Below are 24919 nucleotides of genomic sequence, written 5' to 3' on the forward strand. Positions count from 1 at the left end.
TTTGGTCTACTTGTCGAAATTAGGTCTTATGTGGGATTTGGTTTATATCTCTGTAGATAAAAATTATTTACTCCCGGCTAGTGATTTTTTAACATTGTACTTAAATTATTTTACAGTATGCATATAATTTTAAACGCCTAAGTCTACACACATTTTATTTTGCATATTTAACGATATTTTTATTACATCAATATTTTTTTTTTAAATATTTGTCGGGCTAATTTACAGCAATCGAAATATTATTGAGAGAATTACCAGCAGGTTTGTGTCAAATTCAGCTGACAGCTGTTCGATCACTGTGTATACAGTAATTCATATATATATATATATATATATATATATATATATATATATATATATATATATATATATATATATATATATATATATATATATATTTTTTTTTTTTTATTTCTACAGGATTCAAGTGTTCAGCAGTAAATCGTATAGCCTGAGTAATGGCTTGCTGTACTGATGAGAACTATACATCACTATAAATTTATACACATATATATGTATATATATATGTATATATGTATATAGTTGTATATAAATACTAATACTAAAATCTACTCTGTAAATTGCAGACATAAAGAAGATGAATTGAAGTATTTTCTTATAGATTTTTTTTTTTATTGATTGTAAGTTAATAAATATGTACTTTAAGATAGTGTAGTACTCGTTACTTTTGTTATATATATATATTTTTTAATTGATAGATCTTTTTATAAAAAGAAAATCAGCCAGCCCCAATTTATAAAACTGATATTGATAAAAAAAATAAATAAAAAAATGATTTGGAAGTTAAGTGTGCAATTGAAGTAACAAAATTTGTCAGTCGCACGCACGAAGTCAAGTTGTGCGTGAAATACTAAAAGTATTATAATCGGAAATTTATAAAATAAATGTAGATATATATGTATATGTATAACTCGATTAAATTGAACCGGATTAAATGAAACGTAAAATAGATATATATTTATAGACATTTTTGGGGAATGTAAATATTTAAGTGAATAAAAATCTATTTGGTCCAAATTTAAATTTTTCTATTATTGGTCAATTTTATTTAATTAATTTAAATACGAAAAACTACATCAACTAATTAGTAATTAATTAGAAATATAACTATAGAGGAAAAAAGAATTTTCTGGCGCAAGAAATATTTTGCATTTTGAATTGAAGACTAAATTTTCTTACGACTAGAAAAATTTTCTTGTCCCAAGAAAACTTTTTATCGCCCCAAGAAAATTTTAGTCTTTAATTTATAGCGCGAAAAATTTTTTATGGCAAATAAAAATTTTTTACGCCGGAAAATTCTTTATCTCTGTATAATTTCAGTAAAGATTAACTCCCATTGTTTCGAATATATGTTTCTTGGCCAGTCATGGAGACTAAAGTCTCCTTGGTCCGTCATAATTTGATTAGATAATAAATTTTATTAAAAAATTATGTAAGAAAGTAACTACCTACGATATTTAGATCTCGATTATTATTTTAGGGCTGGCGTATTACTTGTAAATAGTATCGTAAATAGTATAAATAGAAGTAGATATAATTTATTAATACGACTAGTAGGTTTATAGACGCGAAAATGGAATAAAAATCTAATGTTACAGTAGAGCGATAGTCCCCGGGTATAGAAACTCGCGTATAAATAATAGAGTACAGGAAATGATAACAAATATAAAGTCGTTTGAGTATTTGATTAGTTAATATTTATAGTTCTAGCGCGAAGGTTCTTGTCGAAATCTCATAATTATTCTCTTAAACTTTTATCATTAATATTATTATTATTATTGTATATATTATTTACTTTTTTTTTGCTCAATTTATAAATTTATCAATTATGTAATTTTCTATCTACAGTCCGATGTCTACCTAAAATAGTATAATAAATATATATGAGTTCTAAGAGTCGATCTCATTAATATGTATCCGCACGAGCTGCCCAAGTAAACAAATTAAAAAAAATGTATATATATATATATATATTAAGTGTGAGCAAATGTTATCGCTAATTAAATTACTTTATCAAGGATCATTTAATTTATGATAAAGGATTTAATTAAAAATCTAATTTTAACGCTCGAATATTTATAAGAAAAAAAAATAAAAAATATCTAGTCAGTTGAGATCGTACTTTATACGGATTGATTTTTAAAAAAGTAAAGGGCCAGCTCAACAAAGGATACGCTGAATGTAACGAAGAATCTTTCGTTCCGTAAATTTTCGTTTCCACGACGAGCTTTTTTCTTTCCTCCTTTTCTACTTTTTTCCTTCTTTTGCATTTTATTCCTTTGCCGTTCCACTATTATATATAAGTATATCTATCGGATTCTCATTTTATTCCATTAGCTTTATTTATATCGAGAACGAAAATCTTAAGGGCATCGACAAGATTCTCACTTACGTTTTATCACTTGACGCTTTGCTATTTGAGTAACGCCTGAGCGTTTTTTAATAATTTTAATCAATTGCTTTTTTTTTTTTTTTCTTTAAATTTATAGTAAAGAGTAAACCTTCGACTAGTTTTAATAGAGACAACTAACGTTTATTTTTTTGAAAATTACAATTTACGTCTGCTTTGCTTTGGTGGAAATTTCGTTGGCCCGAATCTCTGAGGAAATCTTTTGTTTCAACAATCAAAGAAATACACCCACACATAGACTTATTATAGACACAGACAAACTTTATTTATCTTACCCGTGACCCGCATTCGTTATTAATCTTCCGCCTCGGCTAAAACTTTAAAATCACGGGTTATTAATTTAATAATTTATCGAAAAATTAAATTGCATTTACTAAATTCTTTTTATCATCTAATTGTTTTAAGAAAATTTTGTCTGATTTTTTTTAATATTAATTTTCATACACTGTAAAAAAAACGGAGTATAAGTCCAGGTGGTGTAGGTGTTAAAATTTTCTATGTTAAATTTTAACACCACCGCCAGTGTAAATATTCTTTACCGGCGTTAAAATATTTTACTTAATCGATCCCTACAATTAACACAGTATTTTTATTAATTAATTAAATTATTGGTAATTGAAATAGTGGGCGTACACAGAAAAAAAAGTTATCTTGAGTCAAGAAAATATTTTTGAAGACAAACGTTTTCGGGAACCAAGTCAAGATTTTCTTGAGCCAAGAGAATTTGTCTTGGTTAAAAAAAATTGGTCTTGGTCGGAGAAGATTTCTACTTTATCGGAGAAAATTTAGGTCCTCAAAAAAATTTTCTTGAATCAAGAATATTTACCTTCAGTCGAAAATTTTTTTTTTCTGTGTAAAATTATGTAGTTTTTAAATAAATTACACTGTAAAAAATTTTTTGGACCCGGTGTAGTGTAAATGACACGGTGTCAAAATTTCGATGTGAAAATTACACCAAATATCGTGTTAAATTTAGGCGGTGTGAATTATAAATTTTTACACCGTCAAGCGGGTAAATGTGTAATTTATGATAATTTTGCGTTAAAGAAAAATAATCATAATAATATTTAAATGTTGAAAATACGATTCTATATCTCAATAATATTAATATAGTCATTGATTGAGTAGTTATTTATCAAAGATGTTAAATGATCATTTGTTGCTCGTTAAAAAAATTAACGAGTAACACGGAATGGTGTAAAAAAATTAAATTACACCGTGTTAAAATTACACGGATAGAAAATTTACACCGTTATTTCACACTACACGGCCGTGTAAAGTTCTTCGGTCCATTTTTACACCGAAATTTTTTACAGTGTACGTATAACAAATAATTATTTAAATAAGTCCATAGCAAAATTGAAACTTCCTCCAGAAAATATTCATTACGTTTATATATTATGTCATATTTAATACATTTTTTCTCTAATTTCTTTTTTCTACACCGATTTAACACCGGTATTTTACCACTGTCTACACCGGTTGTTTCTTTTAACACCGCTTTTTTTACAGTATTAATGAATTTAATTTTCTTAATGCATGAGACATTTGTCACGACAAATAATAAACATAAATAAAAATGACTGATGGCTGCACAAAGCGCTCCGATCAATAAACATTAACGCATCCATATTCTCTTTAACTGTAATAGTATTGGAGTGATCGATTGCCTGAATTTATAATTAGAGTCATCCCTAGTCCATACTGCAAGCAATATGAGCGCGACCCCCGATCAAAGGCAGTGAAAAACAGGAAAAGCTTTTACATTCGAGCGAAGGTCGTCTTAATACTGACAGTTGATTTATTTAGCTCGAAAAAAATATCCGTCCACTCATTCCCGCCCGAGTGAAATTTACTCGGGGCTCAAAACACAATAAATTATTAAATATAAAGCGTTTTATATTGTTATTATTAATATTATTATTATTATTATTATTATTACTTAATTTACAGCAACAAATAAATCTTACGGTTCTATTACACAACTTTCTTAAAATATCTCGTTACTGATGCGAAGACTATAGCATTTTTAAAACAAAAGTAACGTATGTACCCAAGTACACTTTACATATATAAAATTAGCGATTTCATTTAATTAATTATTTTCTATTGATTATTACTATTATTCATTAATTAATTAATTACTTATTCTTATTACAATCATCCTATTAAAATTAATAAAATCTGCAGCACTCGTTTCCTAGTCTACTGATGGAACCTTTAATATCATCATCATTAATATTAATAGTAAACTTGTACTCGAAATAAAGTAAATACACTATTTATAAGTATATGCAGTTTCAATAAAATTTACATATATAATATGGATTTGATTGTAACGTGTCACGTTATAACGACTCAACTAATATAATTTTCATTGTCAATTCTTTATACACTTAATTATTATTTTTACAATTTTAATATTTTTAATTATTTATTAAGGCAAAATTTTAAACCGCCCGCATAATTCTTTAATCCGAGTTTTATTTTCTACACTTCTACTATTTTCATTTTATTTAAATCCTCGTATTTATGAGATAGCGTACTCGGTAAACGTAATTCGTAGTTATGCGGAGTGTTGCAGATCGGTATTGCACAAGAAAGTGTCCCAGCAAAATCAGAAAAATCCAAGAGACGACAAATTCAATCTCTATTTTACACTTGGCATCGTATCGTATCACCAACGCTGCGGTGGACACCGATACCAGTTTTATACTCCTATTTTTATTCGGACATTTTTCCACCGAGCCAGTGAATAGACTTTAAGTATTACATTATTATATGTAAGTATCTATATAATACCAAGAGAAATAGTCAGACAGAGACAGAGATAGAAATAGAGATAGAAACATAGTCTCAGCTGAGTAAAAGTTTAACAATAAAAATAGTCTTGTAGTAAAGACGAAAATTACACCAGATGTGTCGTTTTTTTAGCTTGCATAAATATGTCATTTTATTTTAAAATATTTTTTAGGCCGCGAGTCCGCGATGTTGGACTTAGAAGCCCTTTATTACTCCGTAGGCCTCCATGGTTGACATGACCAGATAAAAGATCCACAGAGAGAAAAGTAGCAACGATGTTATTACTTTGATTCCGAATGGACCACCGAGTTCTCCACCTATTGCTCTCGATCTTCTTATCATCAGCACAATTATTACGATGCAGGCTTCGGAACAAAAGAGAGTCACGGAGAAGGCCAAGCTGTGGATAATAAGTTTTTTTTTTATTTTACTTTTTACTTTGTCTATATTCTGATATGTATTATTATTAGGGGTGTGCGAATAGTTCGAACTTGGAATCGAATTTTTCGAATTATTCGTAAATTTTCTTTTGAACTTAAAGTTGTAATATTTTTTCCAATAATTCCAATTTTTTGAGGTAAACAGAGTCTACGAAAAAATTATTTTTGGTTACTTTAAAAACTAAGCCTTCTACATGGAGAGATATTTATGGTAGTCGTTCTTAGTACGTTTATAAAATATCATCCCGTACCGTTATGGTAATGATTACATGGAATTATGGGATATAGGCCCATACTTTCTGGGAAAAGTTCCCATAAGTATGGGAAAAATTCCCATCATTATGGTAACAGTTTCCATATCGCATGTGAAAGAATTATGGTAACCATTACCATAAATTTCTCTCCGTGTATTGAATACAAATTTAATTTTTGAAAACTAATCAGAATTTTTTCGATTCGAGTCGAGTAATTTTAAAAGTTACAAATAACTCAACAACTTTCAGATGATTCGAAAACTGACGAACAATTCGAAAAGTTACGAATAATTCGAAGTTTCAAATTATTTGATTCGAACTTCAAATCAAATCGTTACACTAAATTTGATTCAATTCGAAGACTTCAAATCATTATTATTATTATTATTATTACTACTGTATACTAGTGTTGGAGAAAAGGGTAGAGTAGTCTACTATCTGACGCATCCAAAAGTTGCGTAACCATAAAGCGAGACAGGAATAAGAGAGATTACGTCGTGTTCGGCTGAAGTTGTTAGACTTTAGTCTATCAGCTGGTTAAATACATCAAGTTTAATTAAATTTATAATTATATTAGTCTACTTTGCACTGGACATGCCCACATACCCACAACCCCAGACTTAATTTTTTTTACGGCTAAAAATAAAATATATTCAGCTGTAGTACAAAACTCTCTCTTGTAATAAAATATTATAAATATTTTTTATCTTTATTTTGCAGTATGCATAAGGTAGCGTGGAGTATGTAGTGGAAACTGGATTGCGGGAGACTGTAAGGTAGAAGGTATGTGTACTTACTTGCCAGGCTCCACCTTAAACTGATTGCCATGGTAGGCATGATATATGGCGGCAATACTCCACGCGATACCGATGCCCAGGAAGACGTTCACTGCGTTGCTGCCGGTCACGTTTCCGACACTCGCGTCTGCATACTTGTCCTGACATGCTGCAACCTTGCTGGCAAACGTGTCTGAAATTTAACGAGAAAATTTTTAGTATCCCTGTCTTCCCTACGTGCAAATCAACGACTCTTCAGTCTCAGGCCATTACATCACCAGGAGTCCAACACACATCTTGGACACGTGAATTTTAAATAAAAATACCGCCATTTTATTCCCCTGCAGAGTTTTCTGTTAAATTACATTACACAAACTTTTTTTTTTGTTAAGCTCGAGTAACTTTTGCTCAGTGACTTGATTTCACGTCAGAATCAGGGAGATAAAAAAAAAGAAAAACTTTTTTTGCAACATCACTGTGATAGCGATTGCGATACATTCGCAATCCTGTAAATGTCCTAACAATTTGTCAAGAGTTCTTGTAGAAACAAAGTCAAAAAGTACTCAAGTATATATATATATATATATATATATATATATATATATATATATTTTTGTTGGAGGAAAAACTCATCAACTTGAATATTTTTATCAATAAATTGTTTAACTTTTATCTAGTAGACATTAACGAGAAACATAAATAAATTTAATGGTTGCTAGACAGAATCGTTACAGGGTATAGTGTATTAAAAATAATATTATTTTGTGTAAAAGCAAAAGCTACAAGTTTACAACACACCCCTATAAACGAGGTGAAAAAATATTGTTCAACCGGGATGGGTAATTATACTGTTAGCAGTACAATCGACTTTCTCTAACTCGGAATGAACTTCACAGTGACTGCAGGAAAAGAGAAACTAAGAGAGGGAGAGATGGGGAGAGAGAGCTAATTTAAAACAATTTCAGGTATTGATATTCATTTAAACTAGGACAATGTAATTATCATTTTCTTTAATTACTGTCGCACAACGAGAACAAGCTATAAAACCGATACCGAGTTAATTACAGGCATTTAATTGCACACCGATGAGTGATGATACAAAATTTATCACTATCGGTTTACTGCCGTGTAAACACTAAACTCCATGTGGCGATTGTTGTTTTAAAATTAAATTTTTTTCATTAATCGTTACATCGTCTTTTAATTATTCATCGAAGCTCGTATCTACGGCTATCGATTTTCTCTTGACACTGACAGTTCACGTTCGACTGAGTTTTTTTTATCAGTATCAGAGGAGGATCTAAAGGTGTCGGCCTTGAAGAAAAAATAACGGCATTAAGAAGTATATCGATGCGCCGATACGATGGCACAATAAAAATGTACGAGACCTTCACTATCGATGAGATTATACTTATACTTATGCTCATGCTTATGATTATGTAAATAGTTTAGTATTTTTAAAATAAAATAATTCATTACGAAATGTCGGATATATACATTTTTTTATATAAGAGTTTAGAGAAAGAGTTGTTTTAAGTGGGTGTAGTAGAGAATTGAGTTGAGAGAAGCCATGCACAATTTACCCTCTACGTACGTGCATTGTAAATTCATACATGTATATAAGTATGAGTGTAGGTAAGTAGTTGGAGGAAATTGAGTTGCCCTGAAAATTTACCAGTGAAAATAGAGATTTTTGTATGCGGAGTAAAAAAAGTGGCAGTAGAGAAAAAAAAACGTATGAGAAATAAAAGAATAGAGAAGTGAGTGCCGAAAATGTTTGGTTGGTGATTCAAGAACTCGACAAGCAATTTTGAGCATGACATGGCTTTCCCCTTTACTTGCTCGTGCATGCGGTAAACCTCCGAGTGTAGGTTTAGTGTTACTTATTTTATGTATGCAGGTGACATTTTTTGAAAATGATAGACAAATACACTGTAAAAAATGGACCCGGAGGACTTTGCACGGCCGTGTAGTGTGAAATATCGGTGTAAAAATTCTCTTGGTGTAAATTTTCCATCCGTGTAATTTTAACACGGTGTAATCTACTTTTTCTATACCGTTCCGTATTACTCGGTGTATTTTTGTTGAATGATCAACAACTGACCATTGATTATTTTTAGTTACGTAATTTTAACCCTTAATTCATAAGTATATTAATATTATTTATATATTAAATAGTATGTTGAACAGTTCAATATATTTATTTCAAACACTTTTATGATTCTTTTTTTTACAATGATATACTCGATATCTTCTGGATTAATTAAATAAGCATTAAAATTATCATGACTTGTACATTTACACGTTTATTTATTATACATTTATACATTTACACACAAAAAAAAAAGGATTCCTTGACGTAAAAAATTTGTACTCGCTCCAAGAAAATTTTTACTTGACCCAAGAAAAAATTTTTTGAGGCGACAAAAAAATTCTTGAGCCAAGAAATTTTTTCTAGTCCTAAAAAAACTTTTGTCTTCAACTCAAAATGCAAAACATTTTTTTCGCCAAAAAATCCTTTTTTTCTGTACACGTTTGGTGGTGTAAAAAATAAAAAGTTCACGCCGCCTAAATTTTACACGGATTCGGTGTAATTTTCACACCACAATTTTTACACCGAGGCATTTACACTACACCGGGTTTATCAAATTTTTTACAGTGTATTAATTTGATATTTTACTTTAAAAATAACCACTCTGGAGTTTGTGATTAATTTGAGTTGTAATTATTATTATCGAAATTTGGTTATTGGGATCGATATAATTGAACGCTCGACGGCTCTTGATGACGATGTGAAAGCACACGTTAATAAGACATCATGAGATTCTGATTAATTAATCTTGAATCTATTATCGGTGTTTAATATGTCGTTGTCAGGCTTATAAATCTACTGTTATTAATATTTCAAAACTATGCACACAAAAAGTTTTGTAAAATGAGTAACTCCTGACAAACTGGGATACTTAAAAATTTATATTTTAATAAGTGGTTATAAATTTTAATTTCTAAGTAATTCGAAGCGCTCAGTAATTAATTTAGTAAATTTATTTTTCCTGAGTCTTTACGTAAACGAATCGAATAATGGATGAAAAAGTAAAAAAAATATCTTAAAATGGCAATTAAACGTTTGTTTTATTTTCTTTAGCTTTAAATTAAAAATAAAAGGCTCAGGGTATTAAAGGTAAAAAAAGTTAATGATGTCCTAAAGTTCTCTATTTTACTCAGGTATCTCTCGTTTTATTTTTGTTTTGTCGAGGGAATTAATTATAGAGAAAGAAAATTCTTACCAGGTATACTAGTGCCCAGAGCCACAAAAACAATGGCAGTAACAGAATCTTTAATGCCAAGTGTACACCCAAAGTACGATGCCACATCTCCGATAACAGCAGTAACCACGCCAATGCCAACGATACTGATAACGAAGCACAAATATCCACCAGCAATGTCTGTAACAATCACAAAAAAATTATAAATTTTTTTACTCATTATACTTTTATTTGGATTGAATATAAGAAATAATTTTTAATTGACATAAAATTCAAAGTTTTCATAATTTACGTTATTAAAAAAATTTTAAAATTAGTGGTTGCAATTGCGGGTCAGATTACCGTAGAAATTTTTTTAAATATTTTAGTTTGCTACTTCAAAGGGCAAGTGAAGCCGCTATAAGGCTTATGAGTATTGTCAAAAAAATTACATTCAGGACGTCGGTTATTTTACAATTTTTTTTTTTAATAAATTTTAATGGACAAAAAAATTTCGAGGTGGATTCGAATCACCGACTGTCAGTTGACTTGACATATTCCGACTTAACTGAAAAAAATTTGCGGAGTGAATGCGGATTAAATCCGTAGTGAATGCGGAGCGGATGACTGTTTATTTATTTAATTCTCTTGCAGTAAAATTACACTCCGGGGGAGTTTACTTTAATATTTAAATTCCAAATGGGAGTGAATTCGGATTTAAATAAAATCCAGATCACTCCTAAATCACTTTGCTGGAAAATAACTTCCTATTTACTCCGGAGCGATTTTTTTTCAAAAATTCTGAACTCCGAGTAACGGAGTAAATTCGAATTCAAATAAAATCTGTAATTATTTCGAATTTACTCCGAGATTTTATTGAATTTTCATGAATGAGTTGGGGGAATTATCAAAGTGTCAAATTAATAATAAGCCACTTGTAAAATTCTGAAGATGTGAAGTCAAGAGGTGAAACTGTGTGAGCTGAGCTTAAAAAAGACTAATTAGACGTGAGCGTTACCCAAGAGGCATTTTATACTTTTTCATTCAATTTTCACGCTCTCGTTTGCTTTAATTAGAACTTTAGTAAAATTTCACTTACTGTTAACTCGGATTTTAGTATTTTAAATATTACTATTATAATAATTTCAAAGCAAACCACCAATTGCAGCAACACAATTGCATTGGCTGATGAATAAATGATGATGATAGTCGATAAAAATTAATAATATTTTTTTATTTGAATGAAAATAAAATGACGGCATACATCCATAGTGATAACGGGATTTTCCAAAGGCTGCAATTTTCATTGTCACTCAGCACAAGAATATATTTCATCAGATTAAAATACTCGCAAACGAAATGAATACAGCATGTGAAATATTTCCGACCGGAAAATTCACACCGGCTTTTCTATACTCTCTACTGCTTCTACTTCCAATACTGCTAGACGTTTTTAACGGATGTATGATGACGAAAATTTTTTCTATTCACGTTGCTAACGATTTTCCAAATTCGCTTTGTTTTAGATTTTAAATATTCATGACCCCTGGAAATACGCGACTCGTTAATTGGCCGCTCGATCACAGAGAAAAAGATCATGTAAAAACGTCGGTCTCGCCACTTCCGGAAATTGGAAAGTTTAAAGTTAAACATTGAAGCTTTCCGAATTGTACTTTAAAATTTAGTTACTTGTTTCAAAACAACTTTAAAGACTATGCACTCTACTTTGGGTTGTGGTATCTACTGACTTGGAAGCTGCAATAATAATCTCTTGGTTAAAATACTTTTAAAAGAAAAAAGAGATAAAGTGACTGAGTTGAGTCACGCGAGAGTTTGTTTGCAGAAAACTCTTTAAATTTTTTTCACAAGCATTCGTTTGTTCAAGCAAAATATTATATGCTGCTTTTATGATGATTGCATCATTATTATTCGTGTACAATCATATATATCCATATATATATGAAACCAAAAGATCAAAACATCATATGCTGAAATTTTCTGCACAAGCATTCATACTTTTTATAGGGTAGAAGTGCCATTTGTTGTCACTGCTCCATTTTCGGACATTTGATATTTATTTTAATTAATAAAAAAGTATAAAAAAAAATTTTCATTCCGATAGAGTAATTAAAGTGTCTTTGGACGAAGTAAAAAAATGAATTGTCATTGCGTGCATTACAAATTATTTTATTGAAATTTTTCAAGCGGCCAAGACCGGCCCTAAAGTCGCCGAAAACGTTACTTCTACCCTATTTAATGTCAATGGCTTTTTGACACTGAAATATTTGACTGCTAACATGAGTTTCGTGTGCGGAAAATTTAAACGTTCCAATTTATCTCAGAATTTCGGTAGGAAGTTTGTTGATTGCTTTTAGACTCAATCAAAGTTCACAACTTGATGCCACTGTGTTAATATTTACTGTTTGAAGATTCCGACACCAAAAATTGAATCTGTGACAGGCATTGATGATGGAAATTAATGTTGTCTGTGATATTATGCATTATAAATGTATTTACACAGTTGTTCAGGGAAATCTGTATTCAAAACTAGCAGGTAACTGTAACTGTAAGCTAGTAATTGGTGACTGGTAGCTAGTGTAGAGTCTGGCCAGACAAGAATTCAAGGGATATAAATCAAGATTGGATTCGACAGGAATGAGGTAATATCCGATAGTGTATCGTTTTCGAGCGCATCTGTGGCACGATCTCAAATGCCCATTAGACTCTAGCAAGTGCACGTCGTATATCATTAGTCCCGAGTATGAGTCCGAGTCCAAGTTGAGCCGAGTTATGTCAGAATCGAAAAAACACAGCCGAGCAGCCTGTTTGTTATCATTTATTTCCACATAAAAGATATAAACTGGTGCGTGATGAGGTTTAATGGAGTGTCCAGCAGTCTGGGAATCCACCATGAAGATTATAGAGAAACCGAGTCTGTCTAAGCGATTAGGTATGTTTAACAGGTTCACTGGCTCGTCCGGGTTTGTGCTCGGGTAACGTGACCTAGTTTAGTCCTCGAGGAGTTATGGCACCACACGTGACATACATCCTGATGCACGAGAACCCACCGCCTCGCATATACTACACCAGTTTCCGCTGTCATTTTGGGCAGCATCTCTCTTGTTTTATTGCCTCAGAGCTCTCACACCCTCATATACTTTACGCTCTGTTTTAGTCACAAAAAAAAAGTCCTAGACGTATTTAAAAAGGGAGAGACCAGATAAGGATTTTATGGCCGAAAAACTATTAAATTTTTTACGCTTTTTCCTGCTAATACTTGTTTAATGTTTCTCAACGGGGATGAATTTAAAAAAGTGCATCATGTATATCATTATAACTTTTTCTTACTTTATACTTGTCGTGGCATTTTCAGACCCGGCATTAGTTAACTGCATCGTGAGAACCAAGTAATGACATTTTTTGTTCTTGCTCACAGTTTTCATGTTTGCGTATATAATTGTTGAGAATTAATATTGTATAGTACGGGTGGATAATCTTCGGAGGTAAACAGATGTAAACAATGGGAGAGAATATTACTCGAGCTGTTTAAATTGGATCGTTCGCAGTAATTCCCGTATAACCCTTTCTGTTCCATGCTGTTCTCTTCTGAAAATCTACACTCTGTTACTCTAATTAATATACGTTAATTATTCATGTATTTTGACAGACATATAATGAGTTTGAGTTTATATTAGACCTAAAAGATTATTCTACTCAGTGAAACCCTTTGAATTATGCAGACATACTAAATTTCGGTGGCATTTCAAAATGGCTTACATTACCCATTGTCTAATTTATCATATATATGTATATATATGTATTTTTTTTTCCACATAAAATGTAGTTTCCTTTTTACGTGACATTTCCGGCAATCAATGATTACGACCCAACTTTTTCACTCCACATAAAATTCAAAGAACTCAATGAAGCCGAAAAATAACTTTTCTGGTTTAAATTCACGTAAAAAAAAATTCAAACGCATTTGTAAGTCCTGTCGCGTTACCCAGTAGATTCGAAATGCCTGATTAAGCCAACGTATTTTTTCTTTTTTTTTTTGTGATAACGTATTGATTTTGACTTATCTCCAGCCGAGGGAACTTATCCACAGAATGGCTTAGAAAAAAAAATATTTTTCGTAAACCCCATTATAAATTTATCTTTTGACGATCATAAAGACATTACTTATACTAGTTTGAATGGAGAACGCACTTTAGCCTTAAAGTTATTTTTAAAAAAATTTTACCCACTGATTTACATATCACTTTGTATCGTGTCTGATCTCAGTGGGCTTACAATAATTTTATTCACCGCATGCGACAACGATTCTGTAGATAATCGCGGTAGATGTCAAGCCTTGTTATATCCGATCACATAATCCCGAATAAAAAGTAATAATAAATATAAGAATAAAAATATAAAATAGGGTACATCTCTTATAAGTATTATAAGTGTTTAACGATAAAAGCATTTTCGTATCTCGGCTAGGAAACTGTCAGTCTATTGTACTTTTATACCCACGGTCCTTCGCCTTACTATGGTCAATTTATATTCTTTTCTCCCATTCCGACCCCTAGCATGGGGAAGAAAAATAAAACCTTTTATTTATGACACTAATGATCATTTGAACTATTCCATCAATTTTTTTTTACGTTTATCTAAATTTTTATTTTTCATACACGTTTTTCAGACATCAAAGCTGCGTCAGAAACAATGAAAAATTCCCCAGCACTGTAACAAACTTTTACCACTCAAGGACGGGGAGATGGAAACCAGGGACGCACAATTATACGAATAACAACACATGAGTACTTGACACACATACAGACACACATTCACACTCGTACTCTCATCCTCGCCCCCACATAAGTGTCCGGGTAGAGTTTTAGCAGCCTTGAAATAGATAAAAGCAAGGAATGAGTATAAAGAGAGCAATGGAGGTTGTGAAAATGTGAAGCAAGTATGTGTTCCAGAATCCCTGAGACTACATTTGTCTTCGGTAGCTTCACCCACGCACACACAGACCAAGGGCATGTATTACTTTAGCTCTAAGCCTATGTTATAGCGTATTTTCCTGCAATGTACATTCAACTTATATTATTCTGCTCTATTTCTATTTCTATCTACTCAACGTACGTGTGTATGTTTACGATCAGATCCGGCGAATCCCCTGGTAAGCCTGTCATTCGCACATATGATACCTGAGTCTCGTAAATCTTGGGATATGCAAATCCCGTCACTCTTTCAACTGCTTTTTATTCAACTATTCCGGAAATAAAATCTTTTTGTCACGTACCTTTTTATGGGTGATTTTTAAATTGCGCTTTTGTGGTTAATAATTGAGTGTCTGCAGTCGTTTAATTATGTAGAAAAGCAGTTAAATATTAAGATCAATAATCACAAGAGTAAGGAACGTGTCTAATGGATAGTGGCTAAGAATTTTATATTTCATTACAATGCATTAAGAGTCACGAACTCGAATTAAGCACGTCCGCGGCTACGAGGAAACTGCCCTTTCATAGATATATACAACTCAATTGACTATCCGATAAGATTCAAGTTTGAAGAAAAAAAATAAGAAAATTTTTTATGGCAAAGAATAGAAGTCAAATTTCTCAAATAATTTTCCAGATTTTTTAAAACCCTAGGATCCGACTGATTATAAAAATAATTAAAAGTCATCTCATGAGGATCAAAATCCGCTTTACAGAAATGAACAATTTTTTTTTTATTGAAGTCTTGGTAAAAAAAAAAACGTACCGTGATGACATGGCAAAATTTTTTAAAAGTTGCATCATAAGATTTGCAGGAGAATTGCAAAAAACTATCTATTGAAAATATCCGGATATTGAGCTTTTTTACCTTAAATATTAAATCCAGCTAACACAGATAATCCTTGAATGTGAACAGCGAAAATATTTTATCATAAATCTAAAATATAGTCATACAGTTATTATTCCTATTATTTTTCATTTACTCCATGATGAAACATTCATCGTATTTTATTCCCTGCAGATTAATTTGCTTGAACATAACGTTCCATCTTCCTACACTCTGTCCTTGATTTCCAGCTTTAATACCGTGCCAATCGATAAAACAATATATATATCCACCCGTGTTTATGATAAAAATAAAATCAGATAAAAAGCTAACATATAAACGACGAATAAACTTTTTTCGGCGCATCATTAAGGCACGAGAGTGACGTATACTATAGTGCATAATCTTGGAAAGTTATTCACCAGATGATAACGGAAGGATCGGTGATGTGCCTTCTCTAAGAGGAAGTGTGCTCTCAGGTCTATATATGTAATTCTGCGGCTCGGAGTCCAACTCAATGTTGAGCCAGACAAGTATAGAGCGAGGGGCCGGGAGCCAGAGCGGGAATCATTGAGCAGACAATAGACACCGCAGATCCCACGAGATTTCAAAGCTTCTACCACACCTAGCCTGACGCCATCTGTGACATAATATTCCCTCTTACTCTCAACTGATATGTTCTCTATAGTTGAATTTATGTCGTAGCCATTAGCATCTTTCAGCTTGAACGAGTTTGCTGTATAAGATAAACTTACTCTATAATTTATTCCTCATTCTATCTACATTAAATTATCGTAATTAGAGCGTTAAGAATTATACTCATTACCTGACAGCCATTAAATCCTTATTTCTTGTTCAATTTTCCATCACCATTTTTATTTATATTCATTTCAATCTCCAGGTGCTCGTTGCGTAACCAGCCGCCCTTACGCTTTAAGACAATTGCCTGAGTTAAATCGAGGCAATATGGGAGCATAAATACGGGGGTAAGTCCTCAGGCAATCAATTCACGTCCAAGAATACGACAAATTGCCGGAACACAAGTTAATCGAAAATAAACTGAGGACTTGGTAAATCATCGGGTCGTTAGATTGCTGAGGAAATCCGAAAACCGATCGCTGTGTCTTCAGGACATTTTCCGGCGACGGAAAATCCTTTGCACACAATATTTAAACGTGACATTAAAGTTCTATGGCTCGGGTTTTATTATTTTAAAATAAAAGTAGTAAAGCAGAATAGGGTTTCTAGTGTAGGGTTTCGTTGACACACTCGCGCACACAAGCTCACATAAGTAGCTGGTAATTTTTTATGTTTACAATCAGCAAGAAAAAATAAATGGCTCATTTCAACTTGTGTATACTATTATACAAATAAAATATATATTATTAAGTAAGTTGAGGTGGTTTTATAGCCACAAAAGTTAAAAATAATCTTATGATCTAGGGAGTTTCGAAGCTGGACAATCTGATGGCGGATAAATTGTTGCGTGACAGCAGTTGAAATAACCGTCGATAACACCCAGCTACTGAGCTGCAGTTCGTGTCTGTGTCATGACGTTTTTTAGAATTTGAGTTATTTCAATAAAAGTATATTTAGTTTTCTAAGTAGACCGGTATCAGGTATCAGATTCTCGGGTATTTAATATAATAACGGGTATATTATTGAGGGAGAGCCCAAAAATTTTCGTAATTAAATAACTTGTTTGAGTAATGAGTGGACTGAAAAGTTTTGTGGATACTCACTGGTGGGCGGAACGAAGGCGAACAGGACTTTCCAGAAGATGGTGAGCGAGTGCATGAGATAGTCTGCCGTTGATGGGCGCGAGACTCTACCCTCGGCATCAGCTTCGTCGGCATCGTTGTCTCCCCCGCTAACGGTAAGTGCTTCCGTAAATTGTTCCTTCCATGAGCTCGTACCTGCGGTTTTTTTTTAAAGAAAACCATTTATTAGAGAATATATAATACTTACATACACCCCCTCTGTACACTAAGTTATTTATACGCTACAGTAAATCAATAATAAATCGTGTATAATATCATACTATTAGAATACCATTTTTATATCGTTTTCTTTTATTTTTTCAATAAATTTGAATAAAGAAAAATGAAAATTTTTTACTTGGAGGGTTTTTTTCGACTGTTTCACTTCCCTTGATTGCTACTTTTCTCTAACACGCAATATAGATTTGATAAAAAAAAAAATACGTAAATCGATAGGAAGCGAATAGAAATAGAAGAAAAAACGATCCCCTTAATCATTTTTTTTTATCGCACATTTACACTGTGGCTTTTTTTATTTCTTTTTGCTAATAGGAGGAGCAAAAAAAAAAATAAATGTATGAAAGTAAACCTAAGAACCCTCAGATATATATGTACATATATATACACACTAACTCTGAAATGTAATGGTATCGATCGGTATATATATACCGTGTTTTAGTCACGCAAGAATTGGCCATCCTGTCACACGTTTTTACGACTTTGCGAAATACTACTGACTAAACTTAACGTAAAAAGGTGCAGCTACAGTAAATTGTTATTGTTTTGCACCAAATGAATTTTTTTTCAATACCGATAACTGGATGTCTAGTGTATTGGTATTTTTACGTAAATTTTATAATACTTTATCACGATCAATAACAAACATATTTATATATATATAAATTTAAATAGAGATACAGATACAGATGGAGACTTTTATCGGTTTTTTTATCTTGGCTCTATTAATATTTTTTAGTGATGCATTTCAATAAAAAATGGTCGACAAACACGAATGGTACCTGCCAATACGTTTATCGTGACTTTATGACAAGGACTTTGAATGGTTTATTTTTTTATTTTACGAAGGTGAAGGTTAAGTTGATGTGACATAAAAATCAGTGTCTGATAAAATTGGTCTTGCATCCGCGCGAGTTTAAGACAAGAATGTAGACTTTGAAGCAAAGCGATTACGTTTAAGGTAAAAACATTAAAGTAGAGTTTTTGTGTGTATATATCTATATATATATTCGTAGGGAATGAAAACAATGGGTTGTCTCTGTAACAATTGTGGGAGGACGTAGGTGAAGTCTATTGTACTTGAGCTTAAACCGTTGGCATTTCTGTTTTTACAACAAATATCTCTTTAACTGACAAACAATCACATAAAGACGGATTACGAGACAAAAAAGTAAATCTATACCCAGTAAAATGGACGCATTGGCTCGTTGCACAAGTTTGTCGACGGTATTCTTAAACTCCTTAGACTCCTTGATCCTTATTTGAGCGGTAGAAATTTCGCCCAGCCGCGGCTTGCCAAGTAATGCTATCTTTTCTTTCTTATTCCTCTCCTCCGGGGTTTTAAGTTCTGCCACAACAGCCAATCCTGGATCGTCTGTAATAGAAAACAATTCGAATTTTATTTATTGCTCCAATAAAAAAATAAAAAACAGACGGCACCAAACGCCCTTGACTTTAATTCCTCATAAAATTTTTTTAAAAATGCAAAAGAAAAATTATGATAATAAAACCCCATTAAATTTGCGCCGAGCTATTGTTCAAACTTCACCCTTTTGTGCCGAACTTATCGATTCTCCAGTAAATTATGCGAACAAGTACTACATTGAGCAATGATAGCTCAGCCATATGTCGAAGCCTACAGTGAATTGTTTAGTCAAAATTTTATTTTTTTCCTCATAAAACTTTTTTATGTCTATACTATAAACTACATTATCATCAATATATATGTATATATGTTCATACATATTTTATTCTTTCCCGCGAACTTTGAAACAACAAAGAACATAAACTTTTATTGAGTCACACTTTAGCAGTTCCTTCAACCCACTTAAGACCCGAAACTAAAAAATGTACATTATTAATTATTACTAATTACACACTATCCATAATATGTACACGTCACTGTGTGCAGTACAATACTCTTATATTACTTACATTACGGTTTCTAGTCTACACTCAAATACTAGCATGATTATAATATCGATACTGCGCTGGCACTATTTGAATCGCGGTATGAAAGATAACTCAAGCTGCGTATACATTCTACATAATAATAATAATAATAATAATAATAATAATAATAATAATAATAATAATAATAATAATAATAATAATAATAATAATAATAATAATAATAATAATAATGATAATAATACACTGTAAAAAGAGCGGTGTTAAAAATGGACTCGTTTTAACTCCGCCCGGTGTAAAAATGAAATTACACCGGTGTAGGAAGAGTAATACACCGGTGTTAAAAATACCGGTGTTAAATCGGGGTAACCGGTGTAAAAGCGGAGTAAAACCGGTGTAAAAGTGAGGTAACCGGTGTAAAAGCGGGGTAAATAGCGTCCGCTTGGAGTATTAACTTTAAAGATTATAAAACACAAAAAATGTCAGTTCTTTATGAAAATTAATAAAAAATATCATTTATTAACAAGTATAGTGATCGAGTAAGTAAAAATATTCACAAAGTGAAATATTTTGACACCGGTAAAGAATATCTACACCGGCGACTGCGTTATTTTAACACCGGTCTAGAATATTTACATCGGTGGCGGCGTTATTTTAACACCGGTAGAGAATATTTACACCGGTGGCGGCGTTATTTTCGCACCGCTTTCGGGGGTAAATTTAACACCGATAATTTTAACATCTACACCGCTTGGACTTACCCCGGTGATTTTTTACAGTGTAATAATAATAATAATAATAATAATAATAATAATAATAATAATAATAATAATAATAATAATAATAATAATAATAATAATAATAATAATAATAATAATAATAATAATAATAATAATAATAATAATAATAATAATAATAATAATAATAATAACAATAACACAGTAAATGTACAATTCACTGCATCATTAAATGGCTGCTCTAGACCCATGCTTGTCATAAAATAGCATCAGATACTCAGCAATTTCTCTATATGAAGATGAGTCAGCTCCCTTCTCTTAAAATTACCGAATAGCGGCGTGATTTTGTTTTATTTGTTCATCAATCCGCATATTGGTTTACCTCAGTACCAAGCCAATATTACCGCAACATTGATTACATTCCGGGTTTTATATTTACTATACATAAATATATACCTCCAATACAACCGAGGACTAAAAATCAATAGTTGACATTTAAAAGTTTGCGGGAAGCATAATCCGCAAAAACTCAACCATGGAAACTTCATTGTTTACTCTGAACTATTTTTTATTCCTATCTACGGCATTAATTCTACTTTTCTATACTAAACTGACTGTCTCAGTTCTCGTGAACTGGGAATTGGAAACTAGGAACTAGAAACTGTGAACTGTAAACCACCATGGGAAAACGCCTCGACACACACCGACCGCATCAATCTTCTGAAACTATTCGGTGACAGCGCGCCAGGAATATTTAACGAGATAAATTATTTTCGGAAAACAAAGAAAGCAAGTGGTCTATGATCTACACTGATCACATTGTTTATAAACAATGGGGCAGAGCTGGTGTCCGTGTTATTGTTATTAGTATAACAACAGCACAGAGAGTGTGTTGATGATTGGTAAATCGATTAGTAGATAATATTGAGTAATATCTGACACTCACGATTAGTCCTTGAACGCTGGGATATCGCGACCTTACATCATGTAACTATATCCTGCTTTAGTTTCCCTCATTAATGACAACTATGGCCCATACTTGCACTGATTGTACTGAGCTATTAATCTACTGTGCTCGCACGAAGACAGTTACTGGCTTGTCTAATGTCAATGTTTATCGATTATGTATTTATAATCACTACTATTGTTATCATTGTTATTATTTCTGCCATCATTCATGTAATTATGAATGATACTGAAGTTAGCCGACGACTTATAATTTTTGGATTTATTTTAAAATGAAAAATTATAGAAAACAAGATTTTTTAAAAATTGCACTTGTAGTTTTTCAAATTTTCTTCATGTGCATGTTTTTAGTTTTTTTTTTTCTTCAAATTTAATTGTGGAAAAAAAAACGAAAATTTTCAATTGTCTGTTAACTTCAGGATCATAATTATGAATGATACTGAAGTCAGCCGATGTCTAATAGTTTTTGGATTTTTTTCAAAGCGGTAAATTGTAAAAAATAAATATTTAAAAAAAATGAACCTGTAGTTTTTTTAATTTTCTACATGTGCATATTTTTAGTTTTTTTTTTTTGTAATTAATTTGTTGCTAATTATGATCCTGAAGTTACTAGACTAACAATTTTCGTTTTTTTAGCAAATAAATGGCAAAAAAAAAAAAAATGCACGTGTAGAAAATAAAAAGATCTATAGGTGCAATTTTTGAAATTTTTGTTTTTCTAATTTATCGTTTTTAAAAAGAATCCAAAAATAATAGAACGCGGGCTAATTTCAGTACCATCATAAATCACACGTAAAAATGTCATCAAGATTTATCTTATTTCTCTCCATTATTTGGTTTAAAAAAATCTGGGGGTAAGCTCGTGATTATAAAAATATGTTTGTCGAAATGACATCAGTTGAAAATGAATATATGGATACATTTTTATATGAAATATGAGACAGTCTGATGACAGAGTATGATTTTCTTAGGGACCTTGTTTGTCACGTCTTTTCAGTTGATCGAGTGTCGTATATTTAGCTCACGTAAAGGGGATATTTTGTTGAATGTAGTTTTCAGAAAGAAAATTCCTTTCTTGCTGCAAGTACGAGGAGGTCAGATACATAATCATGAGACCCTGTAAATAAATGCTCTTGGTGTATTTTTTGCTTTGAATCACGTCGGGTGCCGTTAAGAAAAATAAATGAGGAGTGAAAGACTGAATAAATAAAAAATTTAAAATGAAGCGTGAAAATTCCGACAAAGAAAATTTTAATACTCGAAATTTATTTATATTTTTATATTTATATTTATATATACTGTCCCAGTGTTCTAGTTTCGAGGAAATGATTTTCCGTTACGCCTCAGACATATCGACTATTTCATATATTTATCCATTTCTTCCTTATAGCACTCTGCCCACTTTGCAGTGGAAATGCATCGAAATTTATTTCAGTGCAGAGACGAATACAAGATCTTGCGAAATATTATTGCTGTTTTTCGACTCTAGTGCTCTCTAAGACGCTTATTTTACTTTGCTACAAGAACTTTCATTACTTTTTTTTTTCATAACTTTAGTCTTTGTACTTAACTTTGGTTATTTGTTGAGGAATCGGCTTTAGAACTCGACAGATTAGTTTTCTCTATTTTATTTGTATAAATTACGTTTTTATTTCTGCATTTCAGTCTCTACGTGTCCTATTTATTTATTTATTTATTTATTAATATTTACTTTGATGAAAAAAAAAAAAAATTTATAAATAAAACGGTATTCCATTAATTTTTTGTCGTCAATAGAGTGGTGAACCCTAGCATAGAGAAAAAAGTGAAATGAGATTTATCATTCTGTCAACGATGAAAAAATTTTTAAAATAAAATCAGTAAATTGCTGGGGTCGTTTCATTTATTGTATCACTTTATTTAAATGTCATTACTCATATATTTAATATATCTCTATTTAATTATGTAAATTGTTTATCAATATTATATTTATTTCATATATTTTAATTATTTCTGAATTTCCATCGAGTAAAATAAATAAAAAAGTCGCCATTGGCTTTTTTAATTTCGATCAAGTGAAAAATTGTCAAGTTTTTTTATTAATTTTTTATTATTAACGAGTGGAAGCAACAGATTGCGTGAATGAAACTCGATATTCAAGTCAAGTAGACAAATTAAATGGAGAGAATGAAAGTTTGAGTTGCACTTTAAACTCCGATATATTTCTAGCCCCAAGAATCGCAATTCAATGTATGCATATTGTATTAAAACTAATTTAATTTTATACAATATTGCCCGGGGCGGTTCCATTTTGACATTTTAATTATTCAGGTATCTACACCGTGCGCGTACTTCAATGAAATCGTGAAATTCAGAGATCTTTAAATTAATTTAACGTTTTCATTTAAACGAAAAAGTGGAACTTTTAAAAGTCTTTGAAAAGTTGGAATTTAACATTTGCAAGTAAAAAGGAACGAGAAGTAACAATAATCAGTGGAACAATAGTTGCCTGAATGGAAGACACGTTACGAGAAAAGAAAAAGATGCTTTTCGCTGTACGACCTAGTCCGCAAAAAAAAAAAAACCGCTTTGTTCGCATCCTGGGTTGTTCACGCTGAGAAAGGAGTTTCTTGCCGCGCAACTACTTTGAGTAGGAGACATTCTCGGTCATTTTCTGCTGAGATAACAAAGAACAAGTATTAGCCTTCATATATACATATATGTTGGTTACTTTTTGCAAGCTCTGTACCAACGTTGGTATGATAGATTTTCTACACGAAATCCCGGTAAATTTACTCTACTTTGTATTACTCATTCTCGTCTTACTTGAGTAATGATGATTAAATTTATCTATAGAAAATTATTGTTGGATTTTATGTTGGAAGACTGAGTTGCAACGGGTGCCTCGAAAATCTGGTTAAAAATAGAAACTTGTTATTTTTCTATCGGGATTTTTTTTTTATTTTCCCATTATGACTTTTTGAATGGACCAAAGTACGGAAAGTTAATCGGAGTTGCTGAAGAATTTAATAGAATAAAAAAAAAATTTCGCGGTATTCAGTTGCGCGGAAAAAGTAAATTTTTAAAAATGAAAACGGTTGGAACTGAAAATTGTTAAAAATAAATGAAAAAAATCGGAAAATGCTCGAGTCTCTTCCATTTTCATTTCTTAATTATTGCCAGTTTTAAATGAGCTTAAATATGTAGTTTGATTAAGTTTTATAAGAAATATTAGGTTAGGACGCATAATACCCGAAGTTTTTATGAAAATGAATCGTCGGCTGGCTTAAGAGACAAAGTTTAGTCTATAGTGAATTGAAAGGACTGACTTAACGCTCGTTCTTACCACTCATTATACTATTAAATTAAAACCGCAACAATTTCCCAAGGGAATTAAAACAAATGAATATCATTAGCAGGTCGTTATTTGGTTAATTTAAAAAAAAATGTTATTTTAATTTTAGGAGTCTTAAAGTTCGAGCTTTTTAAAATTAGACGCGATAAAACATTTTTTATTGACAGTAAGAAATTTATGATCGAGTTAAGGAAGTGATAAAAATTCAT

General features: G+C 31.5%; 1 protein-coding gene and 1 long non-coding RNA gene across 2 annotated transcripts in view; one reads left to right on the top strand and one right to left on the bottom strand.

The window, feature by feature from the left end:
* The first annotated feature begins 428 nt into the window (after positions 1-428).
* LOC130676694 (uncharacterized) lies at positions 429-755 on the top strand. The gene is made up of 2 exons (XR_008991470.1): positions 429-641; positions 720-755. It is a non-coding gene; the product is annotated as an uncharacterized LOC130676694 (long non-coding RNA).
* A 4178-nt stretch (positions 756-4933) lies between these two features.
* LOC130676683 (sodium/calcium exchanger 3) overlaps positions 4934-24919 on the bottom strand; it is a 35923-nt gene continuing 15937 nt past the window's right edge. The window contains exons 4-8 of the mRNA XM_057483104.1: positions 18946-19137; positions 17508-17681; positions 9991-10149; positions 6725-6896; positions 4934-5633 (exon numbers count right to left, since the gene is read on the bottom strand). Of these exons, the coding sequence (XP_057339087.1) occupies positions 5429-5633; positions 6725-6896; positions 9991-10149; positions 17508-17681; positions 18946-19137 (902 nt within the window). The 3' untranslated portion in view covers positions 4934-5428. The remainder of the gene's footprint in view (positions 5634-6724; positions 6897-9990; positions 10150-17507; positions 17682-18945; positions 19138-24919) is intronic.

Source organism: Microplitis mediator, chromosome 10 (genome assembly GCF_029852145.1).
Source record: "Microplitis mediator isolate UGA2020A chromosome 10, iyMicMedi2.1, whole genome shotgun sequence".
In the NCBI taxonomy this organism is placed as follows: domain Eukaryota; kingdom Metazoa; phylum Arthropoda; class Insecta; order Hymenoptera; family Braconidae; genus Microplitis; species Microplitis mediator.